At 38.7% G+C, this 25,327-nt stretch overlaps 2 protein-coding genes across 3 annotated transcripts in view; one reads left to right on the plus strand and one right to left on the minus strand.

The window, feature by feature from the left end:
* Positions 1-695: 695 nt before the first annotated feature.
* Positions 696-10,022, minus strand: LOC134751109 (zinc finger protein 557-like). Its single transcript, XM_063686460.1, has 6 exons — positions 9,634-10,022; positions 8,911-9,352; positions 6,851-7,053; positions 4,861-5,032; positions 1,976-2,107; positions 696-1,188 (listed from the first exon to the last, which is right to left on the minus strand). Exons 1-6 carry the CDS (start codon positions 9,710-9,712, stop codon positions 696-698), a joined length of 1,521 nt encoding a protein of 506 aa, XP_063542530.1. The 5' UTR covers positions 9,713-10,022.
* A 75-nt stretch (positions 10,023-10,097) lies between these two features.
* The window catches only part of LOC134751100 (NACHT and WD repeat domain-containing protein 2), a 66,342-nt gene continuing 51,112 nt past the window's right edge, over positions 10,098-25,327 (plus strand). Inside the window, exon 1 of one of the 2 annotated variants that reach the window (XM_063686444.1) lies at positions 10,098-10,222. In XM_063686444.1, the coding sequence (XP_063542514.1) occupies positions 10,155-10,222 (68 nt within the window). In that variant the 5' untranslated portion in view covers positions 10,098-10,154. The remainder of the gene's footprint in view (positions 10,223-25,327) is intronic. The other variant, XM_063686443.1, reaches the window with a different exon arrangement.

The raw sequence follows: 25,327 nt of genomic DNA on the forward strand, positions 1-25,327 counted from the left end.
ATATGGCAATGTGGACGACTTAAGAAGGTGACGAAATAGAACTGGACAAAGTCGTCCTGAGCCTCGGCTACGCTCGTAGCGCGTCGGCTACGCTCGTAGCGCGTCGGCTACGCTCGTAGCGCGTCGGCTACACTCGTAGCTCTCACTGACACTGAATGTGTTAATTCTGATGACAATGCAATAATTTGCTAACTTGGAGCTGATGTTGCAGTACGAGGGTAGCAAACGGAACTTCTTGATTGAAAAACACAAACACATCAAGTTTAGGCTCTTTAACCTTTTCGACGCCGTGTCAAATACAAATGCTGTCACCCGGACGCCACGTCACCGAAGTGTCATAACTGAAATTGAACTTTATGCACAAGCACTTCACCTGCACTGCGTATGCTGTCGAAGTCTCTGCAGACTTTTCTTGGTCTAACTCTATCACTCGGTATCACATTTTTTTTACAGTAAGACACATACATAACAACACAACACAACATAGCGTCAATATTATACCGAACTGGTTGTAATGAATGGTGGTTTGTAAGATGGTCGCGGTTATCGACGTGATAACGTGATAATAACTGATTCTCTCGGTTTCAAAAAGTGACGTGTGCTAATTGCTAACAAATCCACAAACGCGTCTGTCTTACGTTTTATTTGTTTCGTAATAAAACAAAATATTAAAAAATACTACTTTAATAGACTACTTAATTTACATTACGCCTTATACATAAATCAATAGGCTCATCACATTCTTCTTTAATCTCCATGCTAGAACATGCTAACTTCTGCCCCTGACTCTTCAAATCTAACTTCGGCTTACACAACTCCAACTTCAGACTAGATTCTTCAAAATTCAGGTTATCCTGTACTTCTGAAATACTGACCTTCGATTTACATTTAAAAAAATTAATATCCTGACCAAAGTTTTTCACCTTCAAAACACCGCTAACCTCAAAATTACTTAAAGCCTTGTAAAGTTCGGTTCCCTGTCCAAGATCTTTAACCTTCACGAGTTCCATGGACTGTTGGTTGTCCAAATTAGACTGTGACTGAATGTCTTGGCTGGACTGAAACTCTTGGTTAGACTGTAACGGTTTGGGTTCTAAAGTCCCGTGTCGAAATACGCTTCCATACATTGGAACGGGTGGGTCAGCGTTTTTGAGTTCTGCGTTCTTGGTTGAGTTCTTTTGGTGCATCCTGATAAAGATATTATTTTATAAAGTTGACACAAGTGACACACAGCGAGATATTGATGTGTAGTCAGCATCAAATAAATAGTAACATATCCTTATTCCTTTGATAACAAAAGTATGTTACGATACGTTATATTTTGTTACTTTGGCCCTCACTATCTATTTGATATACTGTCTGTATAGAACATTGTTAAATATGTTATTCCAACTAGCCGCAGCTTAGTGACGAAGTGACATTGTGAATCGCTTAACCCAGGGGTCGGAAAACCGCATGCGGCTCTTTGGAGGTTCACCCAAAAATTAACAGTTGAGACCATTGATAACAACATTTACGGCTCTTTGAGCTTCCTAAAATTGGTGAATTCTACTGCTCTTCTTCTCAAAAGTTTTCCGACCCCTGGCTTGAATAAACTTGAGTTTAGGTTTAGGAAATATTGAGCCACGTGGTCGGCGCGTTTTGATATTTATTTATTCAAGTGATAGCATTCCATACGATTTCATAATAAAAACTACATATAATTTGATGTAAACCTTTTTTTAGTAAAACCAAACGAGACTTCATCAATATTAGATTACCTATTTACTGAAGAAAGTGGACCAGAGTTTGACTTCAGTATGTGCAACCCTCCTTTCTTTCAGCAATATTCAAGAACTCTTGGATTCTCGTAGTACTGCCAGGTTTGTTATAGTGTGGAAGGGTACGATGATAGATGTCATCTCTGTACAATTCCGGCTGATATGATGATGATATGTATACAATACAATACTATACTATACAAGTAGCAACTCACTTGTACTTCCAGCAGGCGTCAGCTCGGTGGCGGTCCAGATAGCGGCCCTGGCTGAACGCCTTGCCGCATTCGGCGCACCGCCACTGCCAGGAGTGGTGGCCACGGGTGCGCTGGTGGGCGCGGAGGTTTGACCTGAGGAAAATGTCTATATTTTAACCTTTTCGACGCCGTGTCAAACATAAAAGCTGTCATCCAGACGCCACGTCACCGAAGTGTCAAAACTGAAATCGAACTTTATGCATATGCACGTAGGTGTATGTCGCTCTGTGGTCTATGACCGATTAATCGGTCTTTGGCATTGAACCTACGGTGCGTATATATCGGTCATTGGCGTCCAAAAGGTTAAACATATGCTCACATATTTACCAGAGGGCCTAGCCAAGATGCGAATCTGTTACGCAGTAGCGAACGAAACGGTAATGTCTCTCTATCACTCTTTCATATTAGTGCGACAGAGACATTAGCTTTTCGTCCGCTACGGCGCTAACGATTGGCAACTTGGCTAGGCCCCCAGAAAATGGGATCGTGGTCAAACGCCTGCCTATTCATCATAAAAAACATTTCTCAAACAATATTTGACTAAAGATAATTATTATAGCGTTCCTTATACATGAACTATTTATGGAGTACCTAATAATATTAGTCTGATTCGGAAAATTGAGTAAGACGACTTGTCACCTTAAATTGGAGCTCCCATACTAAATTGTTGTTGTACGCATATTTCAATTGCGCTCCTCTTCAGACCCTTTTTATAGTACTGTAAATTATATCAGCAAAAACTTTTGTTAGATATCCAAGAAAGGCGTGTAAAAGAAAGAAGGTACCTATACTCATTAGTCCGCAAATCTTAGGACAGTGGTTATGAGGGCATGTAAAGAGTTGCTCCCCCGTGTGCACACATCATGCAAGGATGAATTTTCTCTACAACTATTATTATTATTATGTTCGTCCTTTACATAATCTCGGGACCATGGGGTCCCGGACATTTGGAAGGCGTGCGTGGGGCCGAAGCCAACACGCAGAGGCCCCTTGTAAAAAGACAATTTACTCTAAGAGGTGATGTGACACCAACCGACGATTATCCCTGTATGCACTATAATAGTGCACCCAAGGACAAGCCCCGGTTAGTGCAGGACTATTGCAATGATAAGAAACAAAATAAACTAGGCTATTGTGTTGAGATGTTAGTGTACTGGTTACCGGGTCTATGGAAATACTATGTATGGCACCTGCCCCAATCTATGTTTAAAAACACGAAAAAAAAAATGGACAGGTGGTGACTCGCCAACTCACAATATGGGTCCCCGAAAACGGCCGCTCGCACGGAGCGACAAGGGGACAACATCACGTGAGTGGCTCAGGGTGTGGAGAGGTGTGCACCGCTTTCTACCCAGTGGCTGTAAACAATCACAGCCACTGTGCCAACTCGCGTCTTATGCATATTTCACTTCCACCCTGCGAGCATATAGCTCTGACACCCCACTCTGGACGGCCGGTAAAGGCAAGCCAGAGGTGAGAGTCCTGCGGTCTCTGCTCAGTGTTCACTCCAGCCGGCCAATTAAGGCAAGCCGGAGGGAGGGGCCTGACCGACTCTCGGGGGTATGGGACCCAAGGGACGTCACTTCCCATTCAGCTCGCCACAAGCTGCCCTGGGGGCTTATTATTATTATTATTATTTTTATTATAAACTGATCGGCGATTGGCCCTAGTCACACCTGATGGAAAGTGAAGACAGGGCCTAAGATGGAGCTCACCGGTTCAGTAACAGCCTATTCACTCTTGTTTTAAAGAGACCGAGGTCATATTGATCAGGGAATACAGATGGCGGGAGCGCATTCCATTCCTTAGCCGTCCGTACCAAAAAGGAGGAGGCAAAACGTTTCGTCCGAACGAATGGAATGTGGACCACGAACGGGTGCATACGCTCCCCGCGCCTGGATGTCCGATGATGGAAAGGGGAAGGTGGGATCAGGTCGTGCAGTTCCTGTGCGCACTCCCCGAAATGTATCCAAGAAAATTGTGTACCTTTATGCAAGAAGGGTGGTATTTTTTGATGGTATCAAGGATGAAGTTGCCTGAAGGAAGGTGCGCATCGGGCTACAAAAGTCCTAGGGCAGTGTTTATGAGGGCAACGAAAGGGTCGCTCTCCTGTATGCAGTCTGAGATGCCCATTACCGCAGTACGGACAGGCGGACAGGCGAGCTCGGCTTGCTGGCGATACTAAGGGGTTTGTTGGCACGTTGCACTTGTTACATTTAGAAGGCAGAGAACCTAACCCGAATGATGAACCCCAAATTAGCCTCATGCATGAAGTTTATATTTGAACGAAATATGTTTTATTCGGATGTTTGTTACCGTTATATCATGTTACAAATGCATTTCCGTTTTTAAATTACCATTTAATTACTTAAAATTATAAATAAAAAGTACAAAAATTTGCCCGCGAAAAGCTAGTGCGCGAAACGCTCGAAACGCCACGTGACGTCACGCGTTCGACAGATTAGTGTCATTAGTAGCAAACGTCAGTTGGGCCGCCCAACGTGTGACGTCATCACGCTCTGTCGAATTCGCGCCAAAAATTATGAGCGTTTCAACCGCTCAAAAATTTTCAACATTTTAAATATTTTTTAATAAAATAATGTTAAGGTTTACAAAAGTATTTTTATCATTTCCGGTGTTCCAACGATATAAATTATGAATCCAAAAATAAAAATAAATTCATGCATGGAGCTAATTGCCCCATCTTAAATGCCACTAGACCCACTGCCCCTTAGACCTAAGACCTAAGGCCTAAGGCTTTAGACCTAAGGCTTTGGGAAGTGCTGCAAAGGGACAACTCGCTCTCATCGGCGATCAGAAAGATTTTCTGTAAAGTAGGTACTCACCGATCTGCAAAAGTCCTAGGGCAGTGTTTATGAGGACAGGGAAAGGGTCGCTCTCCAGTATGCAGTCTGAGATGTCCCTTCAGCACCCAGGGTCGGTCAAAGCGCTTCCCGCAATAGGGGCAGGCGTGGCCACTGCGGGCTCGGCCTGCTGGTGATACTAAGGGGGTTGGTCCTGCGGATAAAACAAGTTATTGTTAATTCGTGTTGCGATACAGTGCATCAATAGAAGTGGATCATAGAGTAACTTATACTAGAGCGGTACTGTCATAGTAAATTTTGTAACCCCAGTAAATTCACTGTCATCTGTCGACACATTTTAAAACTAAAAATGAAGATTTATAAAAATACGATAAAATGTATTTAAATATGGATAAATGATTTTTTTTATTTGCATTAATTATTTTTATGATTTTGACCCATGCTTTTTTTACTGATATGCGTTAAAATTGTTAAATAACAAACGAAACCGTCAACGCCATCTATACGACAGTAAGCCAAAGCTAGTAGCGCCCTCTGAACGAGAATCAAATTTTCTTGATTTTCGAGGCACGTTTTTTCCTTAGACTGTATCCATCTATTACGGAGTTATATCTATCTTTGAGTGGATTCAATCAATGAAGCAACGCACAAAAGGTATCTCTACAGTTCGTGTTAAAAAATATTTGTTACAATCTAATTGTCCCACGTAGAGCCATAGGTACATCTTTATTATAGATGCCACGAATATTCTGCAACTATTCGGTATTCGGCGTATTCGGCTACTTTGGTGAATATCTGTTCCACCTACCTACCTAAAATCCTAAAAACAAAAATTACGCAATAAAAATAACCAAAAACTTGATATATGTATTTAATATTTAAAATATATTCTTGGAAAGTTGTAAAATACGAAAACCTTTTTTAGGGATCCGTACCCAAAGGACCCTATTACTAAGACTCCGCTGTCTTTCTGTCTGTCCGTCTGTCACCAGGCTGTATCCCATGAACCGTGATAGCTAGACAGTTGAAATTTTCACAGATGATTTTTATTTATTTTATTTTATTTATTAAATACAGTAAGTATTATATATAGTATATTATATATATATAAACAGTATATTAAGTACATGATGTACTTCTATTGCCGCTATAACAACAAATACTAAAAACAGAATAAAATAAATATTTAAGTGGGGCTCCCATACAACAAACGTGATTTTTTTGCCGTTTTTTGCGGAATGGAACGGAACCCTTCGTGCGCGAGTCGTTTTCATAGTAATTGTGACTCAAAATGTTTGCATGTTATGCCGAATAGTCGGCGCTTCGGCCGAGAGAGGGGCCGAATATTCCGCAAGTATTCGGTATTCAGCCCAAACTACTATTCGGGGCATCTCTAATCTTTATATATGCTTTGGAAGCTGCTTTAGTGAAGTACTTATGTGCTTGCTATTCCTCTTATCAGAATAAATTTCGTACCGTCCAACGCTTTGTGCTGAAGCCTCCATGCAGTTCGCGTCCGTACTTTCATATAAAAAGATTAACTGGATATCACGTTAGATGGCACTGTGCCGAGACCGGCGATTTCTACATCGCGCTAACGAATTTTTTTATTTGTGATTGGTTGTTTCTTTTAATAATTAATGCTTCACTTGTAAAGAGAATTTTTAGAAGGGATTCGGTATTCTTAGTTCTTAGTAAACTATGTTCACCGCCGCCCTATATTAGACTATCTTACTTTTCTCCTGAATTATTCATTCCCATTAACTTCGTTCCTCTTACCTTCGTTATTCGACTTCTTCGCTTCGTTCCTAAAAACCACCGCGCAAGACAGCAGTTCCAGGCAATCTTAAACAATATAATAGAACTAGGGGCCTAGCGAAGATGACAATCATTGACAGAAAACGCCAATCAAAGTTTCAATAATCTATGGAAACCGTCTCGTGACTTATCGCAGCATGTCATCGTGAGTCATCTTGTGAATCATGTTGTTAAATCTCCGCATCAATCTTACCTTTTTCCTGAACTTCGTTCCGATTAACTTCGTTTCGACTAACTTCGTTCCGATTAACTTCGTTCTCCTTAGCTTCGTTCCTGAATGCTTCGGTACAAGACAGCAGCTCCTGGTGCAGCGTGTGCTCGGAGCTGGTCCGCATCAGGCTCTTTAGCTTTTCTGCGATCTTGTCAATCTCCCATCCACCTTTATTCACAGTCCTACTGGAAAATAGAATTAAGTTGTGGCAGTCTAGTCTACACTTCGCGTTATCCATAAAAACAATTTTCCGTTTAGGTGATAAAGTCAAAAGTAATTAATATAAAACTATTTCAAATATAGACCAAAGTTGGGGAATTAGTAAGACAACAAAATTAAAATACTGATTTATACAGAAATTAATTGGTTTATTAGAAAACACAATGCCCACTAATGAGGGCGCCACTGGACGGTCGACCCCGTTTTAAGCTTATCGCGAGGTCTACAACTCACAGAGCCACTAGTTTAGTCCTTTACTTTCTTTAGTCTCGAAAGCAGGCGAAATAAGCTCCGGTTTACCCAACGCGGATGTTATGACGTACGCGGATGTTAGGATGTTAGCTGTAAACTGTAATAGATGTCATATACAAATAAAGAAAAATATATTGATTTGTTCCCAAAGTTGTTGATTGATTGATTGATCATTTATTTGTCAATATGGGTTACAGAGGTCTTAAAACTATTTACAATATGTAATTACATAGGATCTCCACATTGTGCCTACAAACTGGTATACAAATTAAATTAAACTAGCCTAAGTACATGCATATTATATTAACTTAACTATTAAGGAACTCGCCCACACTGTAGAAACATTTCCCACACAGCCAAGCTTTCATCATTTTCTTAAATGTTGTATTCTTTTCCCCTTTAAATTCATCCGGTAACTTATTATAAATTGTAATGTACATGATGTATGAATTTTTAGATGCTAATTCTAGTTTTGTAGCTGGTTTGTGTAATTTATGTTTATATTGTTGTCTAACATTACGAGAGCTCATCTGTTGTGCTTCTATGAATTCATCTTTATATTTATGAACAAACATACAGACCTCAGCTATATACACGCAAGCAACAGTTAGAATATTGTGCTGTATGAAGAAAGGCCGACACGATGCACTTCGGTCTAAATTAAAAACAGCCCTGACACACCGCTTTTGAGCCAAAAATATTTGATTTATTAGTGTACAATTACCCCAAATGACTAAACCATACCTTATGTGTGTTGTGTATAGATGGCAGCACCAGTGTCTCTCGCTATATCGTTATTCCGTAAGGAATTCGTATAGGAGGTGCAAGCGCGCACTGCTTGCCCTTAGAGTTGGTCAAAGACGCCTAGTCTTGCTAAGATGTCATATAGTCGAGAAATTGGGACGGGCACCGCCGTGGCGAGGTGGCCTAGGGGTTCATGGCGTTAGTCGCGATAGCTAAAGATGCCGGTTCGAACCCGGCCTTCACCACTGGAGGGCTTCGTCACTTTTTCTTTAATACATGACATCTTTTACAGTTTATAATTTATATATAGTAGTGTGACTACTTGAAAAACACAAATATATTTGATAAAATAATTTGATTTGTTCCCAAAGTTTTAATGTTTTAAAGTTAGCTGTATTTACATATTATCAAACGTTAAGGTGCATTCACAGTTAACTTTTGTGGAGCAACCGTGGAGTAACTAGGTAAGTTACTTACTCGTAATGTTAACTGTGGTGTGAATGAACCTTTAGCGTTATTCACTGTGTGGACGCAAAGAGCAAGTAAAAAGTTTGTAAAACGTACAATTCTAAAATACCTTACAAACAGCTGCACACATTCCAACGTACACAACAACAAGTGTAACAAAAATATCGGGTCAAAAAACATGGATGCAAATGTCCTTCTTTCAACTCATTCATTCACCTCGTCGCTCCTAAGTGACGCACTACAAATACTACAATACCTACGCTTATTTTCACCGACAATATGGCCGGTTGCCGTAGGACGTCATAAGTCTATACGATTTTACATTGACATAAGACTTTCTATTAATACTAAACACTCACCTACGTGGCTCCCGGTTCCTTATTTCCTCTATGATTGGCGCCAAAGGCATTTTGAATTTCTTTTTAACCGCTTTCGGTTCAGAAACGCTCTGTGTCTCGGTGTCTTTTTTTCGAGCGCGAGTTTTCTTTACGAAGACCTTGCGTTCCGTTCTTGCTTCGTTCGAACGTAAGTTATAACTTGCCCTTTCCACTTCTTTCTTAACAAAGTTTTTCTTAGTATGTAGTTCTGGTGAGTTAGTTGCTCTTTCGCTTTCCGAAGCGTATTCGTATGCTTCTGATTCTATGAAGATTGGCAGGAATTGGCTCTTTTTCAAGAGCTGCAGGTAAAACCGGGTGGATATGGGCACTTTGTCGTGGTACAGCGTTTCGCTCGTCTTTAAGAGAGTTTTGTGTCTTTTCATTGACATTTTCGGTATGCGGGTTGGTTTTGTTTCGACTAGAGCTGCAAATATATATAATGATTTAAATATTATGTAAATATTATATTTTCGAGCTAAAACACGCAATAAACACGATAGTTTTGTGTCTAAGGGAAAATCAACAAGTAGTAGAGAAAACATCTATTTTCCTATATAATGTTAGGAAACAACAATAATCACACTATATTATATTTATTTATTATGCGCAGCATACCTTTACGTTGATGTATAAATCCAAAATTCTGCCGTTCTTTCACATGGCAGAATATTTTTATAAAAATACCGGAAGCAAAATTCAACTTACTTTCAACTGAAAATCTAGCCGTTTCATGTATGAAACTACCCCTTTGCGACCGCACAGACTTGAGAAAACACCTTGGCATTATATTAATCTACAAACAGCTCGCAAACAACTCAAATTTACGATAAAAACGCTATTCAAAGTGTATAAACAACAAATACTTGTAGGGCACCTGCTGAACATGACAGAAACAAAAGCGTTTTTATTTTGAGAATTCCAAATTCGAATCGCCGCCAGTTTCTTTTTAATCATGTTTACGGAGTTAGCTGCGTGACATATTGGACTCCTTCGTTCGGAAAAGCTTCGAAAAGCGTGGATAATATGATAGCGCGCGCGCGCGGGGAGCGGGGAGCCGGACGGCACAAATCGATTATTCGCCGCCTAGCGCTCGGCCCGCGAGGACGAGCGTTTAATTTTAGAATTTCCCCCCGAAACGATCGCAACGCCGGGAGATGAGTGCTTCAAAATCCTTACTTGTTTGTGATAAATGTGTTTCGTGAAGTGCAGTGTGACATAGCGGCGGGATGGGGAACTCCTGCAGCTCCGGGCAGGCGCATAAGGACAAGGACAGCCAGTCCCAGCATTCTGAAGAGTGAGTATTGAAGGTCGCCACACAATGGAGGATCAAAACAAGCGACATGTTTTATTTGTGTGGAATTGCTGTATTGTAGAGATAAGAGGACACGGTTGACACCGTAAATAAATCAATAAGTTGACAGGTTGTCTGAGCACGTAGGCATTTGGTATTGACGGGCCCTTGAGTCAAAACTCGGGACTATTTTTGTAGAGATCAATCATTCAAATCTCTGATATTTTCAGCGCCAAAACAATTAGTTTCTCCATACACAACCTACTATTTTAGCTCTACATGGATATATACAAAGATTGAACCTAAAAGAGATTTGAGCCAAGCCCCTCTTGTTTATTAGAGTCCTTTGTCATTCAATAAACGACTCTAGGATCTTTTAAGACGAAAGGGGACGAAATGACGTGACCACTCCGTCATACAAAAAAAATAATATCCAGAGAGGAAAATGGGGATTATTTTCCTCTCTGGATATTTTTTTTTTAGAAAGTATGTTTATGCTATTTGATGTATATTAACCACAGCTATGCCCCTTCATTTGAAGTATTTCGATTTTTTAATTATTATAAGAGTTAGGAGTTTTAAAATGTGTAGGTATGGGATTTGTTTTTCGTTTCGCTCTATCAACAAGTTAGCCTACACTTACTATTTTGTTTGCACAGTAGTCGCTGCGTTCAACCCCATTTTTACCCCCTCAGAATTTTGTAAAATTGTTTAGTGAACTCTACAATATTTAACCAATACCTAAATATTATTAAAATTTTAAGGTGGAACTTTGAACGGTTTGTTGTGCGATATTTGTAGGGTAACAAAAAGGTACAAAAGGAACCCTTATGGCGCGACTGTCACATTGCTAAATATCTCGAGAACTACTGAAGCTATCGATTTGAAAGGAATAGTTATGAACAACGCTAATCCAAACACATGGGAAGTGTATTTTTTTTATTAATTATGGAAAATTACCAATATGAAGAGGGGGCAAAATTTCAAAGTCTAGTTACTATGTTAAGTGGGATATCATTTGAAAGAGCTGGAATTTATCATTATAAAACAATTTATAATTTTTTTTCATACCAAAAAAAATTGACGAAGGAAAATTAAAAAAAAACTAATACCAAAATATTACTTAGCTAATCCGCGAATAGATAACGTGCTAGTCAATTAGTGCTAATACTTACTTGCATATTTTTTACATGCAATTTATATTCCCACCCTCCCGCCGCAAAAATAGATTCGCAAATAAATATATCAAACCACTAGTAAATAGTAGATTTTTTAACCAAGGGATGAAAGGCAATCATCCCTGCCGAGGTAGTTTGGTGCTCGAACGCAGTGAGAGCGCAATAGTCCGATGCAGAAATGATGCCTTTCACCCGAGTTAAATACTTTTCATTTCGAATACGAGGAAAGTAAAATGCATGTATTTTGTTTTTTAAACATGACTAAGTATACATTTTTATAGTATTTCTTAAGGGTTATTTCAATTAACAATTCAGACAAAAGTATCGTATGGAATGAAGAGTCTAATATCAGAATGAAAATTGTATAACAAATCCATTTAAACTCAAATTTCAATTGCTTATCGTACACAAATTTAAAAAATCGTACTTTGAACGTAAAATGCTCTAGTGCAGACACGTATCATTTTCTGCACATCTTTTAGAACAACGATGACCCTCTTTCAGAGCATGAGAAATGAAAAGAACAATACTCGACACGTTAGCACTGATCGACTAGCACGTTATCTTTTCTCGGATTAGCAAAGTAATATTTTGGTATTAATTAATATGGATTTCCGCAAAATAACGCCTGATTCAATTCATTATAAAAAAAACTATTAATATAAGCTTCAAATGTACCATATTAATTAATTTTAGAAAATAAATTAAAAAAAAAAGTTTCAGATTCGGCAGGTTACGGCATAAGTCATGTTTCGGCTGAAGGTTCGGTTTCGGCCGAAACCAGAGCCAAACCTAACCTCCGGGAATGAATAAGGCGTTTATCTATTTAACTATCTTCGGTTTCGGTTTCGGCAAAAATTCTGTTTCAATCGGACACTAGGCTTTTAATAGAAGTTTTGTATATTAAACTTTCATTTATCTTAGATATGTGCCATTCTCAACCAAAAGGGTACTTATTGTCGGTTTTCAATATATTTAGTTTCAATTTGAAATCAACCTTATCGACAAGCGACAATGTGGTACCTTTTGGTTGAAAACGTCACATATATAGATTTCAATTAAATGATGTACGTCATTGGAACTTTCACTGCGGAACTAATTTCGTAGCGCTACGGCGCAGCGCGTAGCAGATATTTCGTGCTTGTAGTAATAATTGCATATATATTATACTCCATTCCTTCCCACCAGTGCTTGGCGGGCAACAATGAACCCGATTAAATTACGTGCGTTGTTTTTGATATGTTGTCAGGAATGTTAAAAGTTATTATTAGTTTTGTCACATTTTGTATGTTCTGTCATTCACGAGCGCATTGTTAGAGATGCCAGATTTATTTTTCAGATATATAGTATTTTTTGTTGTATTTTACGTAAGTTAAGACGGTGTTAAGTACATGTGATCAGAGGGCCTAGCCAAGATATTAATCGTCGATAGAAAACCCCAATCGAAAGTTATATGTATGAAAATACTCACGTGACTTTTCGTAGCATCTTCTAGCGCATTTTTCTTTCCGTTTCGCGTTTGTCGAGGTACAGTCAAGGGCATAATACACATTCCTAAAGTTTCAAAAATATATGTACGCTCTTACACCTTAGACAATAAAGTCGTGTTCACATATTTTTGAGCCATTTGTCTGGATCGATATATTCGCCTTCGACGTACGATTATCATCTTAGCTAGGCCCCCAGTTAGGTGAGGATGATACGAGTTACTCATTTAAGGCAAATTAAATTGACAATATAATAACAGTATGACCGTACATGTACGTACATACAATAATATTATAAATATGAAAGTGTGTCTGTCTGTTACCTCTTCACGCTTAAACTGCTGAACCGATTAAGTTGAAATTTGGTATAGAGATAGTTTGAGTCCCGGGGAAGGACATAGGGTACTTTTTATCCTAGAAGTCATCCTTTAAGGGGGTGAAACGGGGGGGGGGGTGTGGAAATTTGTATTGGGAATCGATAAAAAGCAGATTGGATAAAAAATAAGCTACACAAATTACTAACCACGCAGACGAAGTCGCGGGCAAAAGCTAGTAATTAATAACAGTGGCCGGGTGGCGAAGTGCTCAAGATTAATTTGATTTGTTCCCTAAGTTGACACTTTAATAAAGCTCCATCCAACCACACAAACCGCCCACATTAATTATTTTTTTAAATAAATTCCGAAGACGTAGATAAATTAATCATTACTAACCTTGAAGGCGTATCATTATCGGTAAAAAAAATATGTAGGTAGATAAAATAAAAAATAATAAAAATATGTAGGTATAAGCCGATTGACCTTTAAAAAAAGAAGTGCTTTTGAGGTTTATTCCATAAACGTAGACCTTTATTATAAGTATTACTAGGTAGGTTATAAAAAGAAATAAGGACTTACCTATAATTATGAAAAGGGAAAGTAATAAAAATAACTTTTAATGCTCTTATCTACGGTCACAGACAACATTAGGTACTTAACCTCTCTAGGACCTCTAGGACGTAGTATAAAATGCTTTGTAGTCTGTCTGTACCTATGAAATAATCTTTACTTTGTTCAACTTAAATCTTTTTATACGAAACGAATTTTATTTATGCGATATTCATCTTCATCAGTTTCAATAAGAAGAAGAAAGAAGATTTTTTCGATATTCAAGAAGTTTATAATATATACTAGCTACCCGCCCCGGCTTCGTACGGGTAAACCTAAACAAAATATACACTTAAATCTTTTTCAAGAATCACTCTATTGATAGGTGAAAACCGCATGAAAATCCGTCCAGTAGTTTTTGAGCTTATTCCGAACATACATACAGACAGATGCGGATGGGGACTTTGTTTTATAAGGTGTAGTGATGTGTATATTTCGTTAAGGCTTTGTGTAAATTGGTTGAAATGTGACTGTGATTAGTATCTAGAGATTGTACTCTTGCGAAGCCAGGGCGGGTCGATAGTAAAATAATAAAGAAATAAATAATATTTGGATACAATAGGATAATTTTACACAGATCGATCTAATCCCACAGTAAGTTCATTATCGGTAGTCGACGTTTTATATTATTTATAGCTATAGGTATATTTAAGAGGCCGGTGTCGATTTTAGTCGCAAAAATGTAAAATTGATAGATTTAGTCCGTGAAATTTTACACCTTTTGTTACCTAATTGAAATAAGAAGTACTGGTTTCTATTAGCACGTCTTCTTATCTTATCTTTTATTAGATCAGTTTTTTGAAAACAGACTCACTAAATTAGTAATGTTTGCTTTTCTGATGGACGTTTAGGTAAACGCGCGCAAAGCACTGATTTTGTCGCTCTTATTTGTAAATTTCGTAAAGTTTGGACTGCTAAACATGGTAATTTTGTATTACACATATCCTGTACTTGACGTTTATCAGACTACATTTTTATTATTATGACTTTAAAGTAGTGTAAATGAAAGTTAGACGAAATCAACTTTCTCCAGAAATTACTTCAAAACAAGTGACAATTTCTCTGAAAATCGACTTAATTTCAACGTAATTTTGATACTTAAACAATCTACAACATTTGCTGAAACTATACTTATACATCAATTTGTATAATTTACCACTATGATTTTTTGATGAATTTTTAAAAACTGCCTCTTCTCTTCATGCATTACCGGTGACGCACGCTCGCGACCTCATTATTAAAAGGCAAGATGAGAAGACGTGCTAATAGAAATCGACTACGGCCTCTTAAATAGGTACTTATATACCTACATTTAATACTTTCGCAACTCAGGAAAAAGTATGAATAAATGTTCTTACCAGGATTCGAACCCTGCTTCGTAGCAATAATAAAACACAAGGTGGGCTCAAAAAATACGACCTAAATCAGTTAAATACCGAAAATTCAATCTATCCATAAATCATCATCATCATCTTCCTCGCGTTGTCCCGGCATTTTGCCACGGCTCATGGGAGCCTGGGGTCCGCTTGGCAACTAATCCCAAGAATTGGCGTAGGCACTAGTTTTTACGAAAGCGACTGCCATCTGACCTTCCAACCCAGAGGGGAAAAACTAGGCCTTGTTGGGATTAGTCCGGTTTCCTCACGATGTTTTCCTTCACCGAAAAACTTATTGGTTCGAGCCGTGGTTTGAACCCCTGACCTCCGGATTGCAAGTCGCACGCTCTTACCGCTAGGCCACTAGCGCTCTTCAATCTATCCATAAATATAGATACATAATTAGAGCAGAAAAAAATTAGTTTACGAGATACTCCAAATTTTCTAAAATAAACATTTACTTCTTCTCCTATTTACTATCAAATTTATTAGGTAAGACCAAGTTTCTAGGTCACAACAAGGTTCCTAGGTATGCTAACCAAAGCCCTGGATCCCGGCCATATTTAGGTCAAGCTCAGACTGGAATATCGATATTTCACTGAGCAATGATATCTCGATGAAGGTACAACTATATCTATAAAGACTCCCATGGACCATGGATTCGTGTCATTGGTTAAAGGGCGCTGCAGGTATAATGCTAAAAATGTATTATTTGGAAATAGAAGTTAAATAATTTCAGTAATCAGTTAAATTGTTATTTTCACGTGACTATTTACATACATTATTGAAGTTTCGATTATCGTTTTCTCTCAACCATTGTCATCTTCGCTAGGCCCTTAGGCTATTTATTATTATAGTATTCACTCACTTTAAAAAAAAATCTCAAAAGATATTATCGAAGTATACGAGTAAATTGGTAGTCATGATAGCGCGAATGTGCAGTGACTATTACGAGTCGTCTAATGTGATTTGATGTAAATGATTGATGCTTAATAAATTAATTAATAATACTATGAAGCCATTTTGTTTCTACAAAATTAAAACCCCACAATTTCCCCGTGGGGTTGTAATACTCAACATTACAACGAATTATTATTCAACGAAATTCACTTCATAATTTATATTATAAAAAGATCCAATATCCAACAGAGCCTTAAAAGGAAAGGAAGGGCTTTGACAGTATCCATAATAAAATGAACGGAGACTTTTCAGTTTGCGAGGATGAAATGAATTTTGAAGATTCTTTTGATGTTGGTTAAATATCGCTGAAATATTTAGCACGCTCTTAGCCTTACTGAAAAATTTACCAAACAAGTCGATAGATATCGCTATACCATGAAAAGAGATATTTGTACATCGAACCATAGTTATATCTATCTGATCGAACTAATGATGTTTTTACTGTATTTCTTGTTTTTCCGGTTTTCGCTCTTTAGCGATAAGACCTTCTTTTGTCCGCCTTCTGCCTCTATAGCGAGGTTTAGACTAGCAAGAACTTGCATGCAATTTAAGTTACATTGCCGGCTACTAAAGTAAACTGTATTCAAAAGTATTGTCTTCGGTTACCGCGATAGTTACTCATGAAATAAAACTATGAAAACGGATTATATCGCGTATATTGAATTTATAATACATCCCGACGTTTCGAACTCTTTACAGCGTTCGTGGTCAACGGGTGACTGAGGAAAAATTACAAAATGCAAAAATACCCACATACTAAAATAATGAACAATCATAGACTACAAACTTTAAGGCTGGTTGTACATGCAAAATCGGTTCATAAGGCTAGTTATACACTATAATTATTTTTCAAGTAAAGATATATATATATACGCGATAAAAATAAACTATGCCGGCTCCAACCCTACACCACGGACCCGAGAAGATTTAATTCCCTCCTAAATTGTAGGAGGGTATCCCAATATGGGACCGGCAACAAACTCGGCGGGACACATCTTTTCAAAACATCAGAATGTCCAGCATCATCCAACACTACGGTCTCACAGTCTATGTCTCGCTTGCTCCTTTATCAGGTGGACTACAGGATCCCAAGCTGGTGGTAGAGAAAAGCCATCTTCCCTATTAAAGTTTGGATATTTCTTAATCTCAATGGCCTCGCGCAGCATTCTGGGTATGTAACGCTTCTCCTTGGCAAGAACCAGAGGCTTATCAAACTTGATTGAGTGATTGGCTTTATCCATGACATGCTCACAGACAGCAGACCTAGGTCGACGGTGCTTGACATCAGCTATGTGTTCCTTCACCCGAGTGGAAATGCTCCGTTTCGTCTGCCCGACATATGATAGGCCACACTCACAGTCCAGCCTGTACACTCCTGCAGTCTGTAGAGGGGTATTGCATTTTACAGGCCTCAGGAATTGTGACATCTTCTTCATTGGCTTGAAATATGTTTTTATAGAAGCACGCTTCAAGATGTGGCTGATCCTGTCCGCGACCCCCCTGACAAAAGGCAGAATGGCAGGCCTGCGCTCGACTGTGGGGATCTTAATGTGGGACCTCTGGTTGACCCGCGGTATCCTGAGCTCGTTTGCCTGGAGCGCGCGCCTGGCATGCTGGAGCTCCGCGGCCAGATGCTGGTCATCACATATCCTCTGGGCTCTCTGAAACAAAGATTTGCCTACTGTAACAAGTTGACTGGGATGGTGATGCGATTTGCCATTTAAGTACCTATCAGTATGAGTAGGTTTCCTATACACAGTGCGACCTAGGGTGTTATCAGGATTTCTTTTTACCAATACATCTAAGAAGGGGAGAGAACAGTCTTTTTCCAACTCCATAGTAAATTTTATTTTGCTATGGATGGATATATGGATACAAACCTAGTGCCCCACTACGTCCCATAGTGAGCCAGATAGATGCTCCCACATATAAATTGGCTCAGTACCTCGCGGGAGCCCTCTCAGCATTACGTGGTAACACTAGCACGCATACAAAGGATTCTTACCATTTCATCGGTGAGATTAAAGACCTAACATTGACTGATGATGAGATCATGGTCAGTTTTGACGTCCAGTCGCTATTTACAAGCCTACCGGTACAAGACTGCATTGAAATTGTCAAGAAGAGGTTATGTGAGCAGAACATGTCAGAGGAATATGCTAAGCTGTTGGAACATTGCCTTACATCTGGCTACTTGCTATGGAATGGTGAATTCTATCTTCAAGTCGACGGCGTGGCCATGGGGTCTCCGGTGTCTCCAGTAGTCGCTGACATCTTTATGGAGGACTTCGAGGAGAGGGCACTCTCATTGGCTCCTGTGCGACCGAAGATATTTAAAAGATACGTAGATGACACTTTTACTATACTTCCAAAAAGTAGTGTTTCAACTTTCTTGGATCACCTAAATTCCATCCATAGCAAAATAAAATTTACTATGGAGTTGGAAAAATACTGTTCTCTCCCCTTCTTAGATGTATTGGTAAAAAGAAATCCTGATAACACCCTAGGTCGCACTGTGTATAGGAAACCTACTCATACTGATAGGTACTTAAATGGCAAATCGCATCACCATCCCAGTCAACTTATTACAGTAGGCAAATCTTTGTTTCAGAGAGCCCAGAGGATATGTGATGACCAGCATCTGGCCGCGGAGCTCCAGCATGCCAGGCGCGCGCTCCAGGCAAACGAGCTCAGGATACCGCGGGTCAACCAGAGGTCCCACATTAAGATCCCCACAGTCGAGCGCAGGCCTGCCATTCTGCCTTTTGTCAGGGGGGTCACGGACAGGATCAGCCACATCTTGAAGCGTGCTTCTATAAAAACATATTTCAAGCCAATGAAGAAGATGTCACAATTCCTGAGGCCTGTAAAATGCAATACCCCTCTACAGACTGCAGGAGTGTACAGGCTGGACTGTGAGTGTGGCCTATCATATGTCGGGCAGACGAAACGGAGCATTTCCACTCGGGTGAAGGAACACATAGCTGATGTCAAGCACCGTCGACCTAGGTCTGCTGTCTGTGAGCATGTCATGGATAAAGCCAATCACTCAATCAAGTTTGATAAGCCTCTGGTTCTTGCCAAGGAGAAGCGTTACATACCCAGAATGCTGCGCGAGGCCATTGAGATTAAGAAATATCCAAACTTTAATAGGGAAGATGGCTTTTCTCTACCACCAGCTTGGGATCCTGTAGTCCACCTGATAAAGGAGCAAGCGAGACATAGACTGTGAGACCGTAGTGTTGGATGATGCTGGACATTCTGATGTTTTGAAAAGATGTGTCCCGCCGAGTTTGTTGCCGGTCCCATATTGGGATACCCTCCTACAATTTAGGAGGGAATTAAATCTTCTCGGGTCCGTGGTGTAGGGTTGGAGCCGGCATAGTTTATTTTTATCGCGTATATATATATATATCTTTACTTGAAAAATAATTATAGTGTATAACTAGCCTTATGAACCGATTTTGCATGTACAACCAGCCTTAAAGTTTGTAGTCTATGATTGTTCATTATTTTAGTATGTGGGTATTTTTGCATTTTGTAATTTTTCCTCAGTCACCCGTTGACCACGAACGCTGTAAAGAGTTCGAAACGTCGGGATGTATTATAAATTCAATATACGCGATATAATCCGTTTTCATAGTTTTATTTCATGTATTCAAAAGGTTGATCAGATACCGCAATGTAACGAAAATTGCATGCAAGTTCTTGCTAGTCTAAACCAGGGACCGGCCCGCTATCCCTTATCGGGGTTTTATAAGGGTATTGCATAAGGCTTAACTCACCATACCCTTTGCCAGACGAAACCCTTTGTTTTGGTTTTAAAAACCCTTATATAAAGCTACCACATTTGAGTAATCGGTAGCCCAAATACCCTTACAAAACCCTTATCATCCGCTCACCAACACCTTGCATATTGCTTATAAGGGTTAGCCTTATAAAGGGCTTCCCTTTTAGCATATAAGCGTGCTAATTTAAGTCGTCTACCTTGTTCATAAAGCACACATTACTTCGAATCCGAGCGATCGTCGGCGGCGACGGCGGCGTTCTTTGACTAGGCACGTATTTTCTTCCTTTTCATACACTACCGTAGATATATACTAATCCTGTCTCTTTCACGCAAAGAGAAACCTTTATAAAAAGCGCTTAAAGATAAGGGTAACCCTTATTAAGAGCTAGCCTTATTTTTGGTTAGCTTTTCGGTAAGGGTTAGTCAAAGGTAAGGGTATGAATGGGCTTGCAGTTCAAAAGGGAAAGTCTTTCAATGTGTTAGCCGTGTTTAAGTGTCGCCCATTGAAAGGGTTTTATCGCGGAAAGGGTTGTCCGGTCCCTGGTCTAAACCTCGCTTAGCTTTCATATTTCATTTATTGCACAGTCATGATACATAATAAGATGTTACAGATGTTAAAGTTAGTCAATTCATGACACCCTATTAGGGCGCAACAACAATGTTTAACTTACTATCTAATTTCTCTTCTTTTATTAATTGTTTTCCTTTAAGTTGTATCTTTTACTGAGGTGTGCCAAAATAGTTATTTGTTATACAAGGGTGCAAAGTTGTATTTTACCCGCGAGTGTGGAATTGAAACACAAGCTAGCGAAGGGATTCTTTTATAGATATCTATTTAAGCACATATAAAAATTAAATAAAATATGGAAATTAAATTAAACCTGTTCAACTATTTTTTAGTTATATTACATACTATAAGCAACTATAACTATTCAATCAGTACTAAAATTATAAATGTGAAAGTAACTCTCTCTGTCTGTCTGTCTGTTACCTCTTCACGCTTAAACCGGTAAACAGATAATAGTTTAAAAGGATAGGAAGGGATTTTGATCATCATCATCATCATTTCACACAGATGAAGTCGCGGTTAGAAGCTAGTTATATTATTGTAAAGTTTAGGTGTGGTAACGTTTGTTCATTGTTTGACATGCTCATAATATTTTAAAGTGCTTGTCTTTTAAACTTTAGATTTTTTTTCATTTATGTGTTTTTTGTGAGAAAAATAAATCACAAGATCTTAGGATAATTTGTGGTTAAGGTACTCATCGATTCGAATACAGTTTTTTTTTTCTTTCGCTCGATAGAAAAAAAACACGAAATAGGTTTGAAACGCACTTTAATAATTTGTAACAATTATGCACAAAAGCTAAAAATATGATTTTTTTTTCTAAAATGCGCATTTTTTTTGTTTATACTTAAAACAATGCGTGCGCGCGTGTAATATCTCTGGTGTTGCAGGCGTTCATAGGCTACGGTAACTGCTTACCATCAGGCGGGCCGTATGCTTGATTGCCACCGACGTGGTATAAAAAAATAAAAAATAAAATAAAAAACCAATCAATTTAAAAACATGATATTCGCGGTTCCGAGCATGCACATTCGTCTTGCTCACGCTGCGAGACAGAGAAGAACCTGAACCTACGAGGCCTTAAGAGAATAAAGAGTTAAAGTCGGTTCAACTACTGTCCGCGCGCCAATTCCGTACATTCGGAGGTCGAGGAAGTGGGAGGGTGTGCGCCGCGCCCGTACGTACAAAATGACAACACTCTGTCATGACGCGCAACATTCCTAACATTCCTCAGCCGTGCACGGAATTCGCGCGCGGACAGTATGTATACTAGTATCTAATACTTAGAATTACGTAAATTATACTTACAGTATGATTCCTAATTGAGTACTACCAAGACCTATTATCATACACTAATAGAGAGCTTATAATTTCGGGCAATTAGCAAGTAATAACGTACCTAAAACAACTCATTATGCTATGCGTCAGCAGCGATAACAGCAGAAATGGATAAACGAGTGAGGGAGCCCGCAAGCGGATCATTTTGGACACTAGGGGGCCTAGCCAAAATGACAAACGTTTGCTAATACAAAACGAAACTCTAAGATATGCAATTCAATTCTCTTTATTTTCATTAAAAACAATACCGGAATTTCGGAAATACCATATGTAAAAATTTTAAGGTGAAATTTGTATTACAGTCAATGAACATGATATCTGCGGGTTCCGTACCTCAAAAGAAAAAAAATGGAACCCTTATAGGATCACTCGTGCGTCTGTCTGAGGTCCGTCCGTCCGTCTGTCACAGCCTCTTTGCTCCGAAACTACTGAACCAATTAAGTTGAAATTTGGCACATAATTATAGGCAAGTCTGTGACCCAAAGATGGACATGTGACGTCAATAAATAATTTTTTTAATACGGTTGCTCAAAAAGTGCTACATTTCGTGCCTGTTTAGCGTGCGGAAAGTTGGTTTTCGCGTACTAGTGCATTTTACTTTTCCAATTTTTTTTTAATTTATACTTGTTCCAATTCATGACTACTTATTGATGAGTGTTTATATTAGTTTCCTTTAAACGTCTTAATCAACATAAAAACCTACTGTTAATGTAAGAATACGAAAAATACATATTTCATATTTTATTACTTACCTCTTCATCATTATAAGTATTATAACACGTTTATTTTTTAATGTTAAAAAACCGTTCTTAATAAGTTGTCTGAATGGAACGGAACGCCTGTCAAATAAGAGGCGTATTTTCTTACTGCAAGAATGTTTAAAGTTTCCAAAGGCAACATTCGATATTGTTTTTATAAATATACAATACACAAATAATCGTAAATAACGATATTTAGGTAATAATAGTACAATGTTTTAATATTTACAACATGCATTTGAAAAATAAACTTTCATTGAAGTGGGTTCAATAATAATAACAAAATCTATTCTAGTCGAATAAAAGCTAGAAAAACACCTCTTCATAATGTCAATGTCAATGATGTCACAGAATTAATAATATAAAAAGTTTCGAATGGAAAAGGAATGGATCCATAATACTTGTTGCTTTTCTTATTTTCTCGCAACTGTATTAAAAAACGTCGTTTGATACACGTGCGGATATGTCATTACTTCACGAGTACCGAGATATCTTGCCACGAGCCGTAGGCGAGGTAGAGGTCTAACGTGAGTCATCCTTTATGCTCCCGGTATGACCCGGCAGTGTGTTTTTTAAGCAGGCACTAAACGAGAGGGAGCGAAGGGCGTTGTCGGTGAGGAGTAATGTGCTGGCTCGAAGATTCGCTAGATGTTCCGTGGAAGTTAAAATAACACTATTCAAAGCATATAGCCAGTCTTTTTACTCTAGCGGTCTTTGGGTTCGGTACACGAAACGAGCCTACAACGCCCTTCGCATTCAATACAACAACGCTTTCAGAATGCTGCTGAGACTTCCAAAGTGGTGCAGTGCATCTGGAATGTTCGCCCAAGCGCACACGGACGATTTTCACGCAATTATGCGTAAAAAAATCACGTCGCTAATGGGTCGCGTAAGGGAAAGTCGAAACAGCATTCTGAAGGTGATTGCTAACAGATTTAGCTGCCCCATAATGTGGCACTGGATGGAGCAGGTTAGGTCTACTTTGACCTATATCAAGTGACCTAGGTGTATATAAAAAAAAAATGTAATTAAAAATAATTAGTGTAGGTAACTAACATAGCTTTTAAGTTAATGTAACTAACCATATATGGACTTGTGGGTCTGAAATAAAGATATATTTAATTTAATTTAATTTAAACACAAACTTTCACATTTAGAATATAACTAGGATTATTAATAATTAATAATAACAGTCGTCCTCAATCCGTTAACCTGGGTCATTGGTATGCGAGCGCGACTCTGGTCCGTTACTTATTCCCTTGGTCACGTGACCCACGTACAAAATATCTATATTCAATAGATTTAGTGGATGACTCACCTAACACCGTGCAGTGGCCGAGTCTAGCATAGTCCTGCGGTTAGGTTATTCCTTAACCGACTTCAAAATAAGAGGAGGTTCTTAAGTAGTCGTAAACAACAAAACCATAATAATAAAAATATTTCCAAATAATAAATATATCTATTTTGTAATAATCAACGTATGATACGTCATTAAATAAGTAGGTCTTTAAAATATACTCTGGAAAACCAGCTTTGCCTGTAGAAAAAGGCGTCGAGAAATAAAGACGCGAAGGATCGATTTCGTGCCTTTTTCTGCTGTCGAAGTTGGCTTGCTAGAGCATAAATTTAAATATTCAAAGATAGTTTTTTGACTGAGTGAATACTTTATAAAATAATCGCTTCGAAAGTCCATAATAATGTTCTTAACGTGGTGAAAGGTAAAATTTAGTTTGGTCCAACGTCCAACTGTATTGTCCGCCGGCGGTAGTATGCTTTTGTTTTCCCTCCAAGGCCGTTTGTAGACCAACAAGTATGATCATAAATATTCATATTAATCGTTTACGCCGACGAAATCGTCCGTTTCCACTTATTATGACGTTTGGACATCTTAATAAATTAAACAGTCCGTTTCAGCTAACTTAGCACCGACTTGAATAGAACAAAGTGTAAGAGTGTCATTATAGACGTCATATTTTCAAAGAAATTTAACATTACTGATTACATGACCACACTGTGCACTATGGGCGTTATTGATAACTTTACAAATATGTTATGGTCAGATTAATTTATGGCTGATTGATTATATTATGGTTAGATGGTATAATCAGATTATCAGAGGTAACTAGTAAGGTACATTCCGACTTACCCCACTGGTGGGTATCATACATTAGCCGGAACCGTGTCGCTGTGCAAGCGCACAATGGCGGCAGCCGAATGTGCGGCGGAAACACCCTCGATCCGGAGCCCCTGGGGTTAGTTAGCCACATATATGAACAGCAAGTGTTAAGTTTACGAACTTTAAAGTCTAATTTCATTCGTCATACTTCATTCTTCTAATAGGCATGTAAACAAAGTTTCACTTTGTAAGATTGGTTGATGAAAGCTTTTTAAAACTTTGTCGAAATCGTTAGCATTTGTAATGTCCACGTCCACAGTTGGTTTTCCCGAACGTTTTTGACCCCCGTGAGATGCCTGATGCTACGACTCAAAGGCGTATCAAAATAAGATCAAAACCATATCAAATTGTTAAAACCGAATACTCACGTGACTATTAAACAAGAAATAACTCTATTAACGCCAGACTTAACGCCGCCAAAATGGTTGGACGTTTACGGTCTAATCAACGAAAGAGGTCAGACAATTGTGTCTAAGGGTGAGTCTATAAGGGCTAGTTGTGCGTTCCAGGGTTAGCCAACTAACTCGGAGTTAACCGTTTCTACAGTACCA

Source organism: Cydia strobilella, chromosome 21 (assembly GCF_947568885.1).
Source record: "Cydia strobilella chromosome 21, ilCydStro3.1, whole genome shotgun sequence".
Lineage (NCBI taxonomy): Eukaryota > Metazoa > Arthropoda > Insecta > Lepidoptera > Tortricidae > Cydia > Cydia strobilella.

What these genes read in the sequence shown, in the direction of transcription:
- LOC134751109 (XM_063686460.1), bottom strand. Translation starts at nt 9,712, where the DNA reads ATGCCAAGGTGTTTTCTCAAGTCTGTGCGGTCGCAAAGGGGTAGTTTC. An exon ending in GGCTAGATTTTCAGTTGAAA is followed by an intron (nt 9,353 to 9,633) that starts GTAAGTTGAATT and finishes ATATATTTGCAG; the next exon opens with CTCTAGTCGAAACAAAACCA. An exon ending in GAACGAAGTTCAGGAAAAAG is followed by an intron (nt 5,033 to 6,850) that starts GTAAGATTGATG and finishes TTTTATCCGCAG; the next exon opens with GACCAACCCCCTTAGTATCA.